This window comes from Telmatherina bonti (genome assembly GCF_933228915.1).
Source record: "Telmatherina bonti genome assembly, chromosome: 20".
Classification (NCBI taxonomy): Eukaryota; Metazoa; Chordata; class Actinopteri; order Atheriniformes; family Telmatherinidae; genus Telmatherina; species Telmatherina bonti.
In genome coordinates, this window is record NC_136618.1 from 1,876,130 (window position 1) to 1,895,275 (window position 19,146).

Below are 19,146 nucleotides of genomic sequence, written 5' to 3' on the forward strand. Positions count from 1 at the left end.
AAAGTCTGGACGTGGTAAAGTTTAGACCTGGTAAAGTCTGGACCAGGTAAAGTTTAGACCTGGTAAAGTCTGGACCAGGTGACGTCTGGACCTGGTAAAGTCTGGACCAGGTAAAGTTTAGACCTGGTAAAGTCTGGACCAGGTAAAGTTTAGACCTGGTAAAGTCTGGACCAGGTGACGTCTGGACCAGGTAAAGTTTAGACCTGGTAAAGTCTGGACCAGGTAAAGTTTAGACCTGGTAAAGTCTGGACCAGGTGACGTCTGGACCAGGTAAAGTTTAGACCAGGTGACGTCTGGACCAGGTAAAGTTTAGACCTGGTAAAGTCTGGACCAGGTAAAGTTTAGACCTGGTAAAGTCTGGACCAGGTGACGTCTGGACAAGGTAAAGTTTAGACCTGCTAAAGTCTGGACGTGGTAAAGTTTAGACCTGGTAAAGTCTGGACCAGGTAAAGTTTAGACCTGGTAAAGTCTGGACCAGGTGACGTCTGGACCTGGTAAAGTCTGGACCAGGTAAAGTTTAGACCTGGTAAAGTCTGGACCAGGTAAAGTTTAGACCTGGTAAAGTCTGGACCAGGTGACGTCTGGACCAGGTAAAGTTTAGACCTGGTAAAGTCTGGACCAGGTAAAGTTTAGACCTGGTAAAGTCTGGACCAGGTAAAGTTTAGACCTGGTAAAGTCTGGACAAGGTGACGTCTGGACCAGGTAAAGTTTAGACCTGGTAAAGTCTGGACCAGGTAAAGTTTAGACCTGGTAAAGTCTGGACCAGGTGACGTCTGGACCTGGTAAAGTCTGGACCAGGTGACGTCTGGACCTGGTAAAGTCTGGACCAGGTAAAGTTTAGACCTGGTAAAGTCTGGACCAGGTGACGTCTGGACCTGGTAAAGTCTGGACCAGGTGACGTCTGGACCTGGTAAAGTCTGGACCAGGTAAAGTTTAGACCTGGTAAAGTCTGGACGTGGTAAAGTTTAGACCTGGTAAAGTCTGGACCAGGTAAAGTTTAGACCTGGTAAAGTCTGGACCAGGTGACGTCTGGACCTGGTAAAGTCTGGACCAGGTAAAGTTTAGACCTGGTAAAGTCTGGACAAGGTAAAGTTTAGACCTGGTAAAGTCTGGACCAGGTGACGTCTGGACCAGGTAAAGTTTAGACCTGGTAAAGTCTGGACCAGGTAAAGTTTAGACCTGGTGAAGTCTGGACCAGGTAAAGTTTAGACTTGGTAAAGTCTGGACCAGGTGACGTCTGGACCAGGTAATGTTTAGACCTGGTAAAGTCTGGACCTGGTAAAGTTTAGACCTGGTAAAGTCTGGACCAGGTGACGTCTGGACCAGGTAAAGTTTAAACCTGGTAAAGTCTGGACCAGGAAAAAGTTTAGACCTGGTAAAGTCTGGACCAGGTAAAGTTTAGACCAGGTAACGTCTGGACCAGGTAACGTCTAGACCAGGTAAAGTTTAGAGCAGGTAAGGTCTAGACCAGGTAACGTCTAGACCAGGTAACGTCTGGACCAGGTAAGGTTTAGACCTGGTAACGTCTGGACCAGGTAAAGTTTAGACCTGGTAAAGTCTGGACCAGGTGACGTCTGGGCCTGGTAAAGTTTAGACCTGGTAACGTCTGGACCAGGTATGACTAGACCAAGTAACGTCTGGACCAGGTAAAGTTTAGACCTGGTAAAGTCTGGACCAGGTAAAGTTTAGACCTGGTAAAGTCTGGACCAGGTGACGTCTGGACCTGGTAAAGTCTGGACCAGGTGACGTCTGGACCTGGTAAAGTCTGGACCAGGTAAAGTTTAGACCTGGTAAAGTCCGGACGTGGTAAAGTTTAGACCTGGTAAAGTCTGGACCAGGTAAAGTTTAGACCTGGTAAAGTCTGGACCAGGTGACGTCTGGACCTGGTAAAGTCTGGACCAGGTGACGTCTGGACCTGGTAAAGTCTGGACCAGGTAAAGTGTAGACCTGGTAAAGTCTGGACCAGGTGACGTCTGGACCAGGTAAAGTCTGGACCAGGTGACGTCTGGACATGGTAAAGTCTGGACCAGGTAAAGTTTAGACCTGGTAAAGTCTGGACCAGGTAAAGTTTAGACCTGGTAAAGTCTGGACCAGGTGACGTCTGGACCAGGTAAAGTTTAGACCTGGTAAAGTCTGGACCAGGTGACGTCTGGACCTGGTAAAGTTTAGACCTGGTAAAGTCTGGACCAGGTAAAGTTTAGACCTGGTAAAGTCTGGACCAGGTGATGTCTGGACCTTGTAAAGTTTGGACCAGGTGACGTCTGGACCTGGTAAAGTCTGGACCAGGTAAAGTTTAGACCTGGTAAAGTCTGGACGTGGTAAAGTTTAGACCTGGTAAAGTCTGGACCAGGTAAAGTTTAGACCTGGTAAAGTCTGGACCAGGTGACGTCTGGACCTGGTAAAGTCTGGACCAGGTAAAGTTTAGACCTGGTAAAGTCTGGACGAGGTAAAGTTTAGACCTGGTAAAGTCTGGACCAGGTAAGGTCTGGACCAGGTAAAGTTTAGACCTGGTAAAGTCTGGACCAGGTAAAGTTTAGACCTGGTGAAGTCTGGACCAGGTAAAGTTTAGACTTGGTAAAGTCTGGACCAGGTGACGTCTGGACCAGGTAAAGTTTAGACCTGGTAAAGTCTGGACCAGGTAAAGTTTAGACCTGGTAAAGTCTGGACCAGGTGACGTCTGGACCAGGTAAAGTTTAAACCTGGTAAAGTCTGGACCAGGTAAAGTTTAGACCTGGTAAAGTCTGGACCAGGTAAAGTTTAGACCAGGTAACGTCTGGACCAGGTAACGTCTAGACCAGGTAAAGTTTAGAGCAGGTAAGGTCTAGACCAGGTAACGTCTAGACCAGGTAACGTCTGGACCAGGTAAGGTTTAGACCTGGTAACGTCTGGACCAGGTAAAGTTTAGACCTGGTAAAGTCTGGACCAGGTGACGTCTGGGCCTGGTACAGTTTAGACCTGGTAAAGTCTGGACCAGGTAACGTCTGGACCTGGTAAAGTTTAGACCTGGTAACGTCTGGACCAGGTATGACTAGACCAAGTAACGTCTGGACCAGGTAAAGTTTAGACCTGGTAAAGTCTGGACCAGGTAAAGTTTAGACCTGGTAAAGTCTGGACCAGGTGACGTCTGGACCTGGTAAAGTCTGGACCAGGTGACGTCTGGACCTGGTAAAGTCTGGACCAGGTAAAGTTTAGACCTGGTAAAGTCTGGACGTGGTAAAGTTTAGACCTGGTAAAGTCTGGACCAGGTAAAGTTTAGACCTGGTAAAGTCTGGACCAGGTGACGTCTGGACCTGGTAAAGTCTGGACCAGGTGACGTCTGGACCTGGTAAAGTCTGGACCAGGTAAAGTTTAGACCTGGTAAAGTCTGGACGTGGTAAAGTTTAGACCTGGTAAAGTCTGGACCAGGTAAAGTTTAGACCTGGTAAAGTCTGGACCAGGCAAAGTTTAGATCTGGTGACGTCTGGACCAGGTGACGTCTGGACCAGGTAAAGTTTAGACCTGGTAAAGTCTGGACCAGGTAAAGTTTAGACCTGGTAAAGTCTGGACCAGGTGACGTCTGGACCAGGTATAGTTTAGACCTGGTAAAGTCTGGACCAGGTAAAGTTTAGACCTGGTAAAGTCTGGACGTGGTAAAGTTTAGACCTGGTAAAGTCTGGACCAGGTAAAGTTTAGACCTGGTGACGTCTGGACCAGGTAAAGTTTAGACCTGGTAAAGTCTGGACCAGGTAAAGTTTAGACCTGGTAAAGTCTGGACCAGGTGACGTCTGGACCAGGTAATGTTTAGACCTGGTAAAGTCTGGACCAGGTAAAGTTTAGACCTGGTAAAGTCTGGACCAGGTGACGTCTGGACCAGGTAAAGTTTAGACCTGGTAAAGTCTGGACCAGGTAAAGTTTAGACCTGGTAAAGTCTGGACCAGGTAAAGTTTAGACCTGGTAAAGTCTGGACCAGGTAACGTTTAGACCAGGTAACGTCTAGACCAGGTGACGTCTGGACCAGGTAAAGTTTAGACCTGGTAAAGTCTGGACCAGGTAAAGTTTAGACCTGGTAAAGTCTGGACAAGGTGACGTCTGGACCAGGTAAAGTTTAGACCTGGTAAAGTCTGGACCAGGTAAAGTTTAGACCTGGTAAAGTCTGGACCAGGTGACGTCTGGACCAGGTAAAGTTTAGACCTGGTAAAGTCTGGACCAGGTGACGTCTGGACCTGGTAAAGTTTAGACCTGGTAAAGTCTGGACCAGGTAAAGTTTAGACCTGGTAAAGTCTGGACCAGGTGACGTCTGGACCTGGTAAAGTCTGGACCAGGTGACGTCTGGACCTGGTAAAGTCTGGACCAGGTAAAGTTTAGACCTGGTAAAGTCTGGACGTGGTAAAGTTTAGACCTGGTAAAGTCTGGACCAGGTAAAGTTTAGACCTGGTAAAGTCTGGACCAGGTAAAGTTTAGACCTGGTAAAGTCTGGACCAGGTGACGTCTGGACCTGGTAAAGTCTGGACCAGGTGACGTCTGGACCTGGTAAAGTCTGGACCAGGTAAAGTTTAGACCTGGTAAAGTCTGGACGTGGTAAAGTTTAGACCTGGTAAAGTCTGGACCAGGTAAAGTTTAGACCTGGTAAAGTCTGGACCAGGTGACGTCTGGACCTGGTAAAGTCTGGACCAGGCAAAGTTTAGACCTGGTGACGTCTGGACCAGGTGACGTCTGGACCAGGTAAAGTTTAGACCTGGTAAAGTCTGGACCAGGTAAAGTTTAGACCTGGTAAAGTCTGGACCAGGTGACGTCTGGACCAGGTAAAGTTTAGACCTGGTAAAGTCTGGACCAGGTAAAGTTTAGACCTGGTAAAGTCTGGACGTGGTAAAGTTTAGACCTGGTAAAGTCTGGACCAGGTAAAGTTTAGACCTGGTAAAGTCTGGACCAGGTGACGTCTGGACCTGGTAAAGTCTGGACCAGGTAAAGTTTAGACCTGGTGACGTCTGGACCAGGTAAAGTTTAGACCTGGTAAAGTCTGGACCAGGTAAAGTTTAGACCTGGTAAAGTCTGGACCAGGTGACGTCTGGACCAGGTAATGTTTAGACCTGGTAAAGTCTGGACCAGGTAAAGTTTAGACCTGGTAAAGTCTGGACCAGGTGACGTCTGGACCAGGTAAAGTTTAGACCTGGTAAAGTCTGGACCAGGTAAAGTTTAGACCTGGTAAAGTCTGGACCAGGTAAAGTTTAGACCTGGTAAAGTCTGGACCAGGTAACGTTTAGACCAGGTAACGTCTAGACCAGGTGACGTCTGGACCAGGTAAAGTTTAGACCTGGTAAAGTCTGGACCAGGTAAAGTTTAGACCTGGTAAAGTCTGGACAAGGTGACGTCTGGACCAGGTAAAGTTTAGACCTGGTAAAGTCTGGACCAGGTAAAGTTTAGACCTGGTAAAGTCTGGACCAGGTGACGTCTGGACCAGGTAAAGTTTAGACCTGGTAAAGTCTGGACCAGGTGACGTCTGGACCTGGTAAAGTTTGGACCAGGTAAAGTTTAGACCTGGTAAAGTCTGGACCAGGTGACGTCTGGACCTGGTAAAGTCTGGACCAGGTGACGTCTGGACCTGGTAAAGTCTGGACCAGGTAAAGTTTAGACCTGGTAAAGTCTGGACGTGGTAAAGTTTAGACCTGGTAAAGTCTGGACCAGGTAAAGTTTAGACCTGGTAAAGTCTGGACCAGGTAAAGTTTAGACCTGGTAAAGTCTGGACCAGGTGACGTCTGGACCTGGTAAAGTCTGGACCAGGTGACGTCTGGACCTGGTAAAGTCTGGACCAGGTAAAGTTTAGACCTGGTAAAGTCTGGACGTGGTAAAGTTTAGACCTGGGAAAGTCTGGACCAGGTAAAGTTTAGACCTGGTAAAGTCTGGACCAGGTGACGTCTGGACCTGGTAAAGTCTGGACTAGGTGACGTCTGGACCTGGTAAAGTCTGGACCAGGTAAAGTTTAGACCTGGTAAAGTCTGGACCAGGTGACGTCTGGACCTGGTAAAGTCTGGACCAGGTGACGTCTGGACATGGTAAAGTCTGGACCAGGTAAAGTTTAGACCTGGTAAAGTCTGGACGTGGTAAAGTTTAGACCTGGTAAAGTCTGGACCAGGTAAAGTTTAGACCTGGTAAAGTCTGGACCAGGTGACGTCTGGACCTGGTAAAGACTGGACCAGGTAAAGTTTAGACCTGGTAAAGTCTGGACCAGGTAAAGTTTAGACCTGGTAACGTCTGGACCAGGTGACGTCTGGACCAGGTAAAGCTTAGACCTGGTAAAGTCTGGACCAGGTAAAGTTTAGACCTGGTAAAGTCTGGACCAGGTGACGTCTGGACCAGGTAAAGTTTAGACCTGGTAAAGTCTGGACCAGGTAAAGTTTAGACCTGGTAAAGTCTGGACCAGGTGACGTCTGGACCTGGTAAAGTCTGGACCAGGTAAAGTTTAGACCTGGTAAAGTCTGGACCAGGTAAAGTTTAGACCTGGTAAAGTCTGGACCAGGTGACGTCTGGACCAGGTAATGTTTAGACCTGGTAAAGTCTGGACCAGGTAAAGTTTAGACCTGGTAAAGTCTGGACCAGGTGACGTCTGGACCAGGTAAAGTTTAGACCTGGTAAAGTCTGGACCAGGTAAAGTTTAGACCTGGTAAAGTCTGGACCAGGTAAAGTTTAGACCTGGTAAAGTCTGGACCTGGTAAAGTCTGGACCAGGTAAAGTTTAGACCAGGTGACGTTTGGACCAGGTAAAGTTTAGACCTGGTAAAGTCTGGACCAGGTAAAGTTTAGACCTGGTAAAGTCTGGACAAGGTGACGTCTGGACCAGGTAAAGTTTAGACCTGGTAAAGTCTGGACCAGGTAAAGTTTAGACCTGGTAAAGTCTGGACCAGGTGACGTCTGGACCTGGTAAAGTTTAGACCTGGTAAAGTCTGGACCAGGTAAAGTTTAGACCTGGTAAAGTCTGGACCAGGTGACGTCTGGACCTGGTAAAGTCTGTACCAGGTAAAGTTTAGACCTGGTAAAGTCTGGACGTGGTAAAGTTTAGACCTGGTAAAGTCTGGACCAGGTAAAGTTTAGACCTGGTAAAGTCTGGACCAGGTGACGTCTGGACCTGGTAAAGTCTGGACCAGGTAAAGTTTAGATCAGGTAAAGTCTGGACCAGGTGACGTCTGGACCTGGTAAAGTTTAGACCTGGTAAAGTCTGGACCAGGTAAAGTTTAGATCAGGTAAAGTCTGGACCAGGTGACGTCTGGACCTGGTAAAGTTTAGACCTGGTAAAGTCTGGACCAGGTAAAGTTTAGACCTGGTGAAGTCTGGACCAGGTAAAGTTTAGACTTGGTAAAGTCTGGACCAGGTGACGTCTGGACCAGGTAAAGTTTAGACCTCGTAAAGTCTGGACCAGGTAAAGTTTAGACCTGGTAAAGTCTGGACCAGGTGACGTCTGGACCAGGTAAAGTTTAGACCTGGTAAAGTCTGGACCAGGTAAAGTTTAGACCTGGTGAAGTCTGGACCAGGTAAAGTTTAGACTTGGTAAAGTCTGGACCAGGTGACGTCTGGACCAGGTAAAGTTTAGACCTGGTAAAGTCTGGACCTGGTAAAGTTTAGACCTGGTAAAGTCTGGACCAGGTGACGTCTGGACCAGGTAAAGTTTAAACCTGGTAAAGTCTGGACCAGGTAAAGTTTAGACCTGGTAAAGTCTGGACCAGGTAAAGTTTAGACCTGGTAACGTCTGGACCAGGTGACGTCTGGACCTGGTAAAGTCTGGACCAGGTGAAGTCTGGACCAGGTAAAGTTTAGACCTGGTAAAGTCTGGACCAGGTGACGTCTGGACCTGGTAAAGTCTGGACCAGGTAAAGTTTAGACCTGGTAAAGTCTGGACCAGGTAAAGTTTAGACCTGGTAAAGTCTGGACCAGGTGAAGTCTGGACCAGGTAAAGTTTAGACCTGGTAAAGTCTGGACCAGGTAAAGTTTAGACCTGGTAAAGTCTGGACCAGGTAAAGTTTAGACTTGGTAAAGTCTGGACCAGGTGACGTCTGGACCAGGTAAAGTTTAGACCTGGTAAAGTCTGGACCAGGTAAAGTTTAGACCTGGTAAAGTCTGGACCAGGTGACGTCTGGACAAGGTAAAGTTTAGACCTGGTAAAGTCTGGACCAGGTAAAGTTTAGACCTGGTAAAGTCTGGACCAGGTAACGTTTAGACCAGGTAACGTCTAGACCAGGTAACGTCTGGACCAGGTAACTTCTGGACCAGGTAAAGTTTAGACCTGGTAAAGTCTGGACCAGGTAAAGTTTAGACCTGGTAAAGTCTGGACCAGGTAAAGTTTAGACCTGGTAAAGTCTGGACCAGGTGACGTCTGGACCAGGTAAAGTTTAGACCTGGTAAAGTCTGGACCAGGTAAAGTTTAGACCTGGTAAAGTCTGGACCAGGTAAAGTTTAGACCTGGTAAAGTCTGGACCAGGTAAAGTTTAGACCAGGTGACGTCTGGACCTTGTAAAGTCTGGACCAGGTAAAGTTTAGACCTGGTAAAGTCTGGACCAGGTAAAGTTTAGACCTGGTAAAGTCTGGACCAGGTAAAGTTTAGACCTGGTAAAGTCTGGACCTGGTAAAGTCTGGACCAGGTAAAGTTTAGACCTGGTAAAGTCTGGACCAGGTAAAGTTTAGACCTGGTAAAGTCTGGACCAGGTAAAGTTTAGACCTGGTAAAGTCTGGACCAGGTAAAGTTTAGACCTGGTAAAGTCTGGACCTTGTAAAGTCTGGACCAGGTAAAGTTTAGACCTGGTAAAGTCTGGACGTGGTAAAGTTTAGACCTGGTAAAGTCTGGACCAGGTGACGTCTGGACCTGGTAAAGTCTGGACCAGGTAAAGTTTAGACCTGGTAAAGTCTGGACCAGGTAAAGTTTAGACCTGGTAAAGTCTGGACCAGGTGACGTCTGGACCAGGTAATGTTTAGACCTGGTAAAGTCTGGACCAGGTAAAGTTTAGACCTGGTAAAGTCTGGACCAGGTGACGTCTGGACCAGGTAAAGTTTAGACCTGGTAAAGTCTGGACCAGGTAAAGTTTAGACCTGGTAAAGTCTGGACCAGGTAAAGTTTAGACCTGGTAAAGTCTGGACCTGGTAAAGTCTGGACCAGGTAAAGTTTAGACCAGGTGACGTTTGGACCAGGTAAAGTTTAGACCTGGTAAAGTCTGGACCAGGTAAAGTTTAGACCTGGTAAAGTCTGGACAAGGTGACGTCTGGACCAGGTAAAGTTTAGACCTGGTAAAGTCTGGACCAGGTAAAGTTTAGACCTGGTAAAGTCTGGACCAGGTGACGTCTGGACCAGGTAAAGTTTAGACCTGGTAAAGTCTGGACCAGGTGACGTCTGGACCTGGTAAAGTTTAGACCTGGTAAAGTCTGGACCAGGTAAAGTTTAGACCTGGTAAAGTCTGGACCAGGTGACGTCTGGACCTGGTAAAGTCTGTACCAGGTAAAGTTTAGACCTGGTAAAGTCTGGACGTGGTAAAGTTTAGACCTGGTAAAGTCTGGACCAGGTAAAGTTTAGACCTGGTAAAGTCTGGACCAGGTGACGTCTGGACCTGGTAAAGTCTGGACCAGGTAAAGTTTAGACCTGGTAAAGTCTGGACCAGGTAAAGTTTAGATCAGGTAAAGTCTGGACCAGGTGACGTCTGGACCTGGTAAAGTTTAGACCTGGTAAAGTCTGGACCAGGTAAAGTTTAGACCTGGTGAAGTCTGGACCAGGTAAAGTTTAGACTTGGTAAAGTCTGGACCAGGTGACGTCTGGACCAGGTAAAGTTTAGACCTCGTAAAGTCTGGACCAGGTAAAGTTTAGACCTGGTAAAGTCTGGACCAGGTAAAGTTTAGACCTGGTAAAGTCTGGACCAGGTAAAGTTTAGACCTGGTGAAGTCTGGACCAGGTAAAGTTTAGACTTGGTAAAGTCTGGACCAGGTGACGTCTGGACCAGGTAAAGTTTAGACCTGGTAAAGTCTGGACCAGGTAAAGTTTAGACCTGGTAAAGTCTGGACCAGGTAAAGTTTAGACCTGGTAACGTCTGGACCTGGTAAAGTTTAGACCTGGTAAAGTCTGGACCAGGTGACGTCTGGACCAGGTAAAGTTTAAACCTGGTAAAGTCTGGACCAGGTACAGTTTAGACCTGGTAAAGTCTGGACCAGGTAAAGTTTAGACCTGGTAACGTCTGGACCAGGTGACGTCTGGACCTGGTAAAGTCTGGACCAGGTGAAGTCTGGACCAGGTAAAGTTTAGACCTGGTAAAGTCTGGACCAGGTGACGTCTGGACCTGGTAAAGTCTGGACCTGGTAAAGTTTAGACCTGGTAAAGTCTGGACCAGGTAAAGTTTAGACCTGGTAAAGTCTGGACCAGGTGAAGTCTGGACCAGGTAAAGTTTAGACCTGGTAAAGTCTGGACCAGGTAAAGTTTAGACCTGGTAAAGTCTGGACCAGGTAAAGTTTAGACTTGGTAAAGTCTGGACCAGGTGACGTCTGGACCAGGTAAAGTTTAGACCTGGTAAAGTCTGGACCAGGTAAAGTTTAGACCTGGTAAAGTCTGGACCAGGTGACGTCTGGACAAGGTAAAGTTTAGACCTGGTAAAGTCTGGACCAGGTAAAGTTTAGACCTGGTAAAGTCTGGACCAGGTAACGTTTAGACCAGGTAACGTCTAGACCAGGTAACGTCTGGACCAGGTAACTTCTGGACCAGGTAAAGTTTAGACCTGGTAAAGTCTGGACCAGGTAAAGTTTAGACCTGGTAAAGTCTGGACCAGGTAAAGTTTAGACCTGGTAAAGTCTGGACCAGGTAAAGTTTAGACCTGGTAAAGTCTGGACCAGGTGACGTCTGGACCAGGTAAAGTTTAGACCTGGTAAAGTCTGGACCAGGTAAAGTTTAGACCTGGTAAAGTCTGGACCAGGTAAAGTTTAGACCAGGTGACGTCTGGACCTTGTAAAGTCTGGACCAGGTAAAGTTTAGACCTGGTAAAGTCTGGACCAGGTAAAGTTTAGACCTGGTAAAGTCTGGACCAGGTAAAGTTTAGACCTGGTAAAGTCTGGACCTGGTAAAGTCTGGACCAGGTAAAGTTTAGACCTGGTAAAGTCTGGACCAGGTAAAGTTTAGACCTGGTAAAGTCTGGACCAGGTGACGTCTGGACCAGGTAAAGTTTAGACCTGGTAAAGTCTGGACCAGGTAAAGTTTAGACCTGGTAAAGTCTGGACCAGGTAAAGTTTAGACCTGGTAATGTCTGGACCAGGTAAAGTTTAGACCTGGTAACGTCTGGACCAGGTAAAGTTTAGACCTGGTAAAGTCTGGACCTGGTGACGTCTGGACCTGGTAAAGTTTAGACCTGGTAAAGTCTGGACCAGGTAACGTTTAGACCTGGTAAAGTCTGGACCAGGTGACGTCTGGACCAGGTAAAGTTTAGACCTGGTAAAGTCTGGACCAGGTGACGTCTGGACCAGGTAAAGTTTAGACCTGGTAAAGTCTGGACCTGGTAAAGTTTAGACCTGGTAAAGTCTGGACCAGGTGACGTCTGGACCAGGTAAAGTTTAGACCTGGTAAAGTCTGGACCAGGTAAAGTTTAGACCTGGTAAAGTCTGGACCAGGTGACGTCTGGACCAGGTAAAGTTTAGACCTGGTAAAGTCTGGACCAGGTAAAGTTTAGACCTGGTAAAGTCTGGACCAGGTGACGTCTGGACCTGGTAAAGTTTAGACCTGGTAAAGTCTGGACCTGGTAACGTTTAGACCTGGTAAAGTCTGGACCAGGTGACGTCTGGACCAGGTAAAGTTTAGACCAGGTAACGTCTGGACCAGGTAAAGTTTAGACCTGGTAAAGTCTGGACCAGGTAAAGTTTAGACTTGGTAAAGTCTGGACCAGGTAAAGTTTAGACTTGGTAAAGTCTGGACCAGGTGACGTCTGGACCAGGTAAAGTTTAGACCTGGTAAAGTCTGGACCAGGTAAAGTTTAGACCTGGTAAAGTCTGGACCAGGTGACGTCTGGACCTGGTAAAGTTTAGACCAGGTAACGTCTAGACCAGGTAACGTCTGGACCAGGTAACTTCTGGACCAGGTAAAGTTTAGACCTGGTAAAGTCTGGACCAGGTAAAGTTTAGACCTGGTAAAGTCTGGACCAGGTAAAGTTTAGACCTGGTAAAGTCTGGACCAGGTGACGTCTGGACCAGGTAAAGTTTAGACCTGGTAAAGTCTGGACCAGGTAAAGTTTAGACCTGGTAAAGTCTGGACCAGGTGACGTCTGGACCAGGTAAAGTTTAGACCTGGTAAAGTCTGGACCAGGTAAAGTTTAGACCTGGTAAAGTCTGGACCAGGTAAAGTTTAGACCAGGTAACGTCTAGACCAGGTAACGTCTGGACCAGGTAACTTCTGGACCAGGTAAAGTTTAGACCTGGTAAAGTCTGGACCAGGTAAAGTTTAGACCTGGTAAAGTCTGGACCAGGTAAAGTTTAGACCTGGTAAAGTCTGGACCAGGTGACGTCTGGACCAGGTAAAGTTTAGACCAGGTAAAGTTTAGACCTGGTAAAGTCTGGACCAGGTAAAGTTTAGACCTGGTAAAGTCTGGACCAGGTAAAGTTTAGACCTGGTAAAGTCTGGACCAGGTGTCGTCTGGACCTGGTAAAGTCTGGACCAGGTAAAGTTTAGACCTGGTAAAGTCTGGACCAGGTAAAGTTTAGACCTGGTAAAGTCTGGACCAGGTGACGTCTGGACCAGGTAAAGTCTGGACCAGGTAAAGTTTAGACTTGGTAAAGTCTGGACCAGGTGACGTCTGGACCAGGTAAAGTTTAGACCTGGTAAAGTCTGGACCTGGTAAAGTTTAGACCTGGTAAAGTCTGGACCAGGTGACGTCTGGACCAGGTAAAGTTTAGACCTGGTAAAGTCTGGACCAGGTAAAGTTTAGACCTGGTAAAGTCTGGACCAGGTAAAGTTTAGACCAGGTAACGTCTAGACCAGGTAACGTCTGGACCAGGTAACTTCTGGACCAGGTAAAGTTTAGACCTGGTAAAGTCTGGACCAGGTAAAGTTTAGACCTGGTAAAGTCTGGACCAGGTAAAGTTTAGAACCTGGTAAAGTCTGGACCAGGTGACGTCTGGACCAGGTAAAGTTTAGACCAGGTAACGTTTAGACCTGGTAAAGTCTGGACCAGGTAAAGTTTAGACCTGGTAAAGTCTGGACCAGGTAAAGTTTAGACCTGGTAAAGTCTGGACCAGGTGTCGTCTGGACCTGGTAAAGTCTGGACCAGGTAAAGTTTAGACCTGGTAAAGTCTGGACCAGGTAAAGTTTAGACCTGGTAAAGTCTGGACCAGGTGACTTCTGGACCAGGTAAAGTTTAGACCTGGTAAAGTCTGGACCAGGTAAAGTTTAGACCTGGTAAAGTCTGGACCAGGTGACGTCTGGACCAGGTAAAGTTTAGACCAGGTAAAGTTTAGACCTGGTAAAGTCTGGACCAGGTAAAGTTTAGACCTGGTAAAGTCTGGACCAGGTGACGTCTGGACCTGGTAAAGTTTAGACCTGGTAAAGTCTGGACCAGGTGACGTCTGGACCAGGTAAAGTTTAGACCTGGTGACGTCTGGACCAGGTAAAGTTTAGACCTGGTAAAGTCTGGACCAGGTGTCGTCTGGACCTGGTAAAGTCTGGACCAGGTAAAGTTTAGACCTGGTAAAGTCTGGACCAGGTAAAGTTTAGACCTGGTAAAGTCTGGACCAGGTGACTTCTGGACCAGGTAAAGTTTAGACCTGGTAAAGTCTGGACCAGGTAAAGTTTAGACCTGGTAAAGTCTGGACCAGGTGACGTCTGGACCAGGTAAAGTTTAGACCAGGTAAAGTTTAGACCTGGTAAAGTCTGGACCAGGTAAAGTTTAGACCTGGTAAAGTCTGGACCAGGTGACGTCTGGACCTGGTAAAGTTTAGACCTGGTAAAGTCTGGACCAGGTGACGTCTGGACCAGGTAAAGTTTAGACCTGGTGACGTCTGGACCAGGTAAAGTTTAGACCTGGTAAAGTCTGGACCAGGTAAAGTTTAGACCTGGTAAAGTCTGGACCAGGTGACGTCTGGACCAGGTAAAGTTTAGACCTGGTAAAGTCTGGACCAGGTAAAGTTTAGACCTGGTAAAGTCTGGACCAGGTGACGTCTGGACCAGGTAAAGTTTAGACCTGGTAAAGTCTGGACCAGGTAAAGTTTAGACCTGGTAAAGTCTGGACCAGGTAAAGTTTAGACCAGGTAACGTCTAGACCAGGTAACGTCTGGACCAGGTAACTTCTGGACCAGGTAAAGTTTAGACCTGGTAAAGTCTGGACCAGGTAAAGTTTAGACCTGGTAAAGTCTGGACCAGGTAAAGTTTAGACCTGGTAAAGTCTGGACCAGGTGACGTCTGGACCAGGTAAAGTTTAGACCAGGTAACGTTTAGACCTGGTAAAGTCTGGACCAGGTAAAGTTTAGACCTGGTAAAGTTTGGACCAGGTAAAGTTTAGACCTGGTAAAGTCTGGACCAGGTGTCGTCTGGACCTGGTAAAGTCTGGACCAGGTAAAGTTTAGACCTGGTAAAGTCTGGACCAGGTAAAGTTTAGACCTGGTAAAGTCTGGACCAGGTGACTTCTGGACCAGGTAAAGTTTAGACCTGGTAAAGTCTGGACCAGGTAAAGTTTAGACCTGGTAAAGTCTGGACCAGGTGACGTCTGGACCAGGTAAAGTTTAGACCAGGTAAAGTTTAGACCTGGTAAAGTCTGGACCAGGTAAAGTTTAGACCTGGTAAAGTCTGGACCAGGTGACGTCTGGACCTGGTAAAGTTTAGACCTGGTAAAGTCTGGACCAGGTAAAGTTTAGACCTGGTAAAGTCTGGACCAGGTGACGTCTGGACCTGGTAAAGTTTAGACCTGGTAAAGTCTGGACCAGGTAAAGTTTAGACCTGGTAAAGTCTGGACCAGGTGACGTCTGGACCAGGTAAAGTTTAGACCTGGTAAAGTCTGGACCAGGTAAAGTTTAGACTTGGTAAAGTCTGGACCAGGTGACGTCTGGACCAGGTAAAGTTTAGACCTGGTAAAGTCTGGACCAGGTAAAGTTTAGACCTGGTAAAGTCTGGACCAGGTGACGTCTGGACCAGGTAAAGTTTAGACCTGGTAAAGTCTGGACCAGGTAAAGTTTAGACTTGGTAAAGTCTGGACCAGGTGACGTCTGGACCTGGTAAAGTTTAGACCTGGTAAAGTCTGGACCAGGTAAAGTTTAGACCTGGTAAAGTCTGGACCAGGTGACGTCTGGACCTGGTAAAGTCTGGACCAGGTAAAGTTTAGACCTGGTAAAGTCTGGACCAGGTGACGTCTGGACCAGGTAAAGTTTAGACCTGGTAAAGTCTGGACCAGGTAAAGTTTAGACTTGGTAAAGTCTGGACCAGGTGACGTCTGGACCAGGTAAAGTTTAGACCTGGTAAAGTCTGGACCAGGTAAAGTTTAGACTTGGTAAAGTCTGGACCAGGTGACGTCTGGACCAGGTAAAGTTTAGACCAGGTGACGTCTGGACCAGGTAAAGTTTAGACCTGGTAAAGTCTGGACCAGGTAAAGTTTAGACCAGGTGACGTCTGGACCAGGTAAAGTTTAGACCTGGTAAAGTCTGGACCAGGTGACGTCTGGACCAGGTAAAGTTTAGACCAGGTGACGTCTGGACCAGGTAAAGTTTAGACCTGGTAAAGTCTGGACCAGGTAAAGTTTAGACTTGGTAAAGTCTGGACCAGGTGACGTCTGGACCAGGTAAAGTTTAGACCTGGTAAAGTCTGGACCAGGTAAAGTTTAGACTTGGTAAAGTCTGGACCAGGTGACGTCTGGACCAGGTAAAGTTTAGACCTGGTAAAGTGAACATGAGTAAAGTCCTTCATTCATTCACGTTGGGAAAGTTTTCCAGGTTTTATTTGGAAGCGTTTTGTCAGACAGGAATGATTGATTATTCTGAGAGCAGAACGAGTTCTTTAACAAGCTGCATCTCAGGAAACAGAATAAACGATCACCTTCATGGGACTTTCCACATGTCCTTCACAGAGACGCCTCAGAGAGATCCGGAAGGGTCTCCATGTCGGGTTGCAGTTGCTGTAGACCACCTGGATCAGCAGGTTTGAATGAAAGAGAGTCAGAATGTGTGTAAACGTCATATATATGCTCAGAAAAATAAAGTGAACACTAAAGTAACACGTTGTAGATCTGAATTAATGAAATATTTTTATTAAATACTTTGTTCTTTCTACAGCTGAATGTTCTGACAACAAAATCACACAAAAACTTTGAATGAAAATCAAACATATCAACACATGGAGGTCTGGATTTGGAGTTCTACTCCAAATGAAAGTGGAAAAACACACTACAGGCTGATCCAGCTTTGATGTAATGTCCTTTAAACAAGGTGTGTGGCCTCCGCGTGCCTGTATGACCTCCACAGTTCGCATTGATGTGTCACTTGTGAATGCTGGCGGTGCTTTCCCTCTAGTGGTAGCATGAGACGGAGTCTACAACCCACACAAGTGGCTCAGGTAGTGCAGCTCATCCAGGATGGCACATCAATGCCAGCTGTGGCAAGAAGGTTTGCTGTGTCTGTCAGCGTAGTGTCCAGAGCATGGAGGCGCTACCAGGAGACAGGCCAGTACATCAGGAGACGTGGAGGAGGCCGTGGGAGGACAACAACCCAGCAGCAGGACCGCTACCTCCTTCTTTGTGCAAGGAGGAACAGGAGGAGCACTGCCAGAGCCCTGCAGAATGAGCTCCAGCAGGACACAGATGTGCATGTGTCTGCTCCAACAGTCAGAAACAGACTCCATGAGGGTGGTATGAGGGCCCGACGTCCACAGGTGGGGGTTGTGTTTACAGCCCAACACCCTGCGGGACGTTTGGCGTTTGCCAGAGAACACCAAGATTGGTAAATTCTCCACTGGCGCCCTGAGCTCTTCACAGATGGAAGCAGGTTCACACTGAGCACATGTGCCAGACGTGACAGAGTCTGGAGACGCCGTGGAGAACGTTCTGCTGCCTGCAACATCCTCCAGCAGGACCGGTTTGGCAGTGGGTCAGTAATGGTGTGGGGGGGCATTTCTTTGGAGGGCCGCACAGCCCTCCATGTGCTCGCCAGAGGTAGCCTGACTGCCATTAGGTACCGAGATGAGATCCTCAGACCCCTTGTGGGACCATATGCTGGTGCGGTTGGCCCTGGGTTCCTCCTAATGCAAGACAATGCTAGACCTCATGTGGCTGGAGTGTGTCAGCAGTTCCTGCAACACCAAGGCATTGATGTTATGGACCGGCCCGCCCGTTCCCCAGACCTGAATCCAGCTGAGCACATCTGGGACATCATGTCTCGCTCCATCCACCAACGCCAAGTTGCACCACAGACTGTCCAGGAGTTGGCGGATGCTTTAGTCCAGGTCTGGGAGGAGATCCCTCAGGAGAACATCCACCGCCTCATCAGGAGCATGCCCAGGCGTTGTAGGGAGGTCATACAGGCACGCGGAGGCCACACACACTACTGAGCCTCATATATTTATATAAAGTAAAGTAATCCAGACCATCATTCTGCTGCGATGGTGGATGAGAAAAATAATTTTAAAAAAAGGAAAAACGAAGTGGACCTTGAACTCAGCACTGCCCTCTAGTTGATAGAAATATCTTCATCACCATGGCAACGTGAAGGACACATGGAGGTTTGAGGACGGAGACATAAGTCCACAAGTGAACCGGTTGGACCAGTTTAGACGCATACGGGATCAGAAGGGTTTTACCTCGGTCCTGTGAGCCAGCTGCCAGGCCGTCTCCGTCTTCTTGTAGAATTCCAGAAACGGATCGGACCACCACAGGAACTGAACCAGAACCAGACCATCACTCAGAAAGATGAAAGCTTCTCAACATCAAGACAAACGACAGAAGTCCGAACCTTTCTGTCCAGGCAGCGAGCGGATACTTCCATCTCCACCACCCTGGTGTCCGTTACTTCCTCTGCATAGATCTGCTCCAGAGACAGAGACATTCAGACCAGCTGGATCCTCCAGCGCCGCCCCTGGTTCTGGACTCACCGTGATGGTCCCCTGGCCTGCCAGCCTCTTGTCCTTCAGCAGCAGCTGTCTGGTCATCTGCCTGCTGGACACAATCTGGACACAGACACAGGGGTCAGGCTCTGGGCTGGATTCAGGGTCCATCGCCACGGAAACTCACCTGACCCAGCGTGCACTCCAGCTCGCCAAGGAAATCATGGTTGCTCAGGTCAGAGGTGTCGTTGTCGATGTCGTAGATGCAGAACTTCAGTCTCTGAACCATCTCGAAGTGGTAGTCCACCAAGAACGTCCTGGAGAACCTGGGACTCAGACAGTTCAGGATCATCTCGGTGCGTCCCAGCTGAGGAAGAACCGATGTGAACCACATCGTACCAAATCTGGAACACAGTTACCACCTCCACCAGGCCTGGATGGCCAACAGCAGCAGGACCGGGACCAGGACCAGGACCGGAACCAGGACCAGGACTGGAACCAGGACCGGAACCAGGACCGGGACCAGGACCGGAACCAGGACCGGGACCTGGACCAGGACCAGGACCAGGACCTGGACCAGGACCAGGACCGGAACCAGGACCAGGACCAGGACCGGAACCAGGACCAGAACCAGAACCGGAACCAGGACCGGGACCGGGACCGGAACCAGGACCAGGACCGGAACCAGGACCGGGACCAGGACCGGAACCAGGACCGGAACCAGGACCAGGACTGGAACCAGGACCGGGACCAGGACCGGAACCAGGACCGGAACTAGGACCAGGACTGGAACCAGGATTAGAACCGGGACCAGGACCAGGACCAGGACCGGAACCAGGACCAGGACCAGGACCGGAACCAGGACCAGGACAGGGACAAGGACCGGAACCAGGACCAGGACCGGGACCGGGACAAGGACCGGAACCAGGACCGGAACCAGAACCGGAACCAGGACCAGGACCAGGACCGGAACCAGGACCAGGACCAGAACCGGAACCAGGACCTGGACCAGGACCAGGACCAAGACCGGAACCAGGACCGGAACCAGGACCAGGAGCGGGACCAGGACCGGAACCAGGACCAGGACCGGGACCGGGACAAGGACCGGAACCAGGACCAGGACCGGGACCGGGACAAGGACCGGGACCAGGA

General features: G+C 48.5%; 1 protein-coding gene across 1 annotated transcript in view; it reads right to left on the reverse strand.

Moving 5' to 3' along the window:
• LOC306770674 (copine-3-like) overlaps nt 1-18,388 on the reverse strand; it is a gene marked incomplete at both ends in the record, with an annotated part of 202,231 nt that extends 183,843 nt beyond the window's left edge. Inside the window, 5 exons of the mRNA XM_079259571.1 lie at nt 15,997-16,086; nt 17,752-17,829; nt 17,904-17,975; nt 18,043-18,117; nt 18,182-18,388. Of these exons, the coding sequence (XP_079115697.1) occupies nt 15,997-16,086; nt 17,752-17,829; nt 17,904-17,975; nt 18,043-18,117; nt 18,182-18,388 (522 nt within the window). The remainder of the gene's footprint in view (nt 1-15,996; nt 16,087-17,751; nt 17,830-17,903; nt 17,976-18,042; nt 18,118-18,181) is intronic.
• Nucleotides 18,389-19,146: the final 758 nt, after the last annotated feature.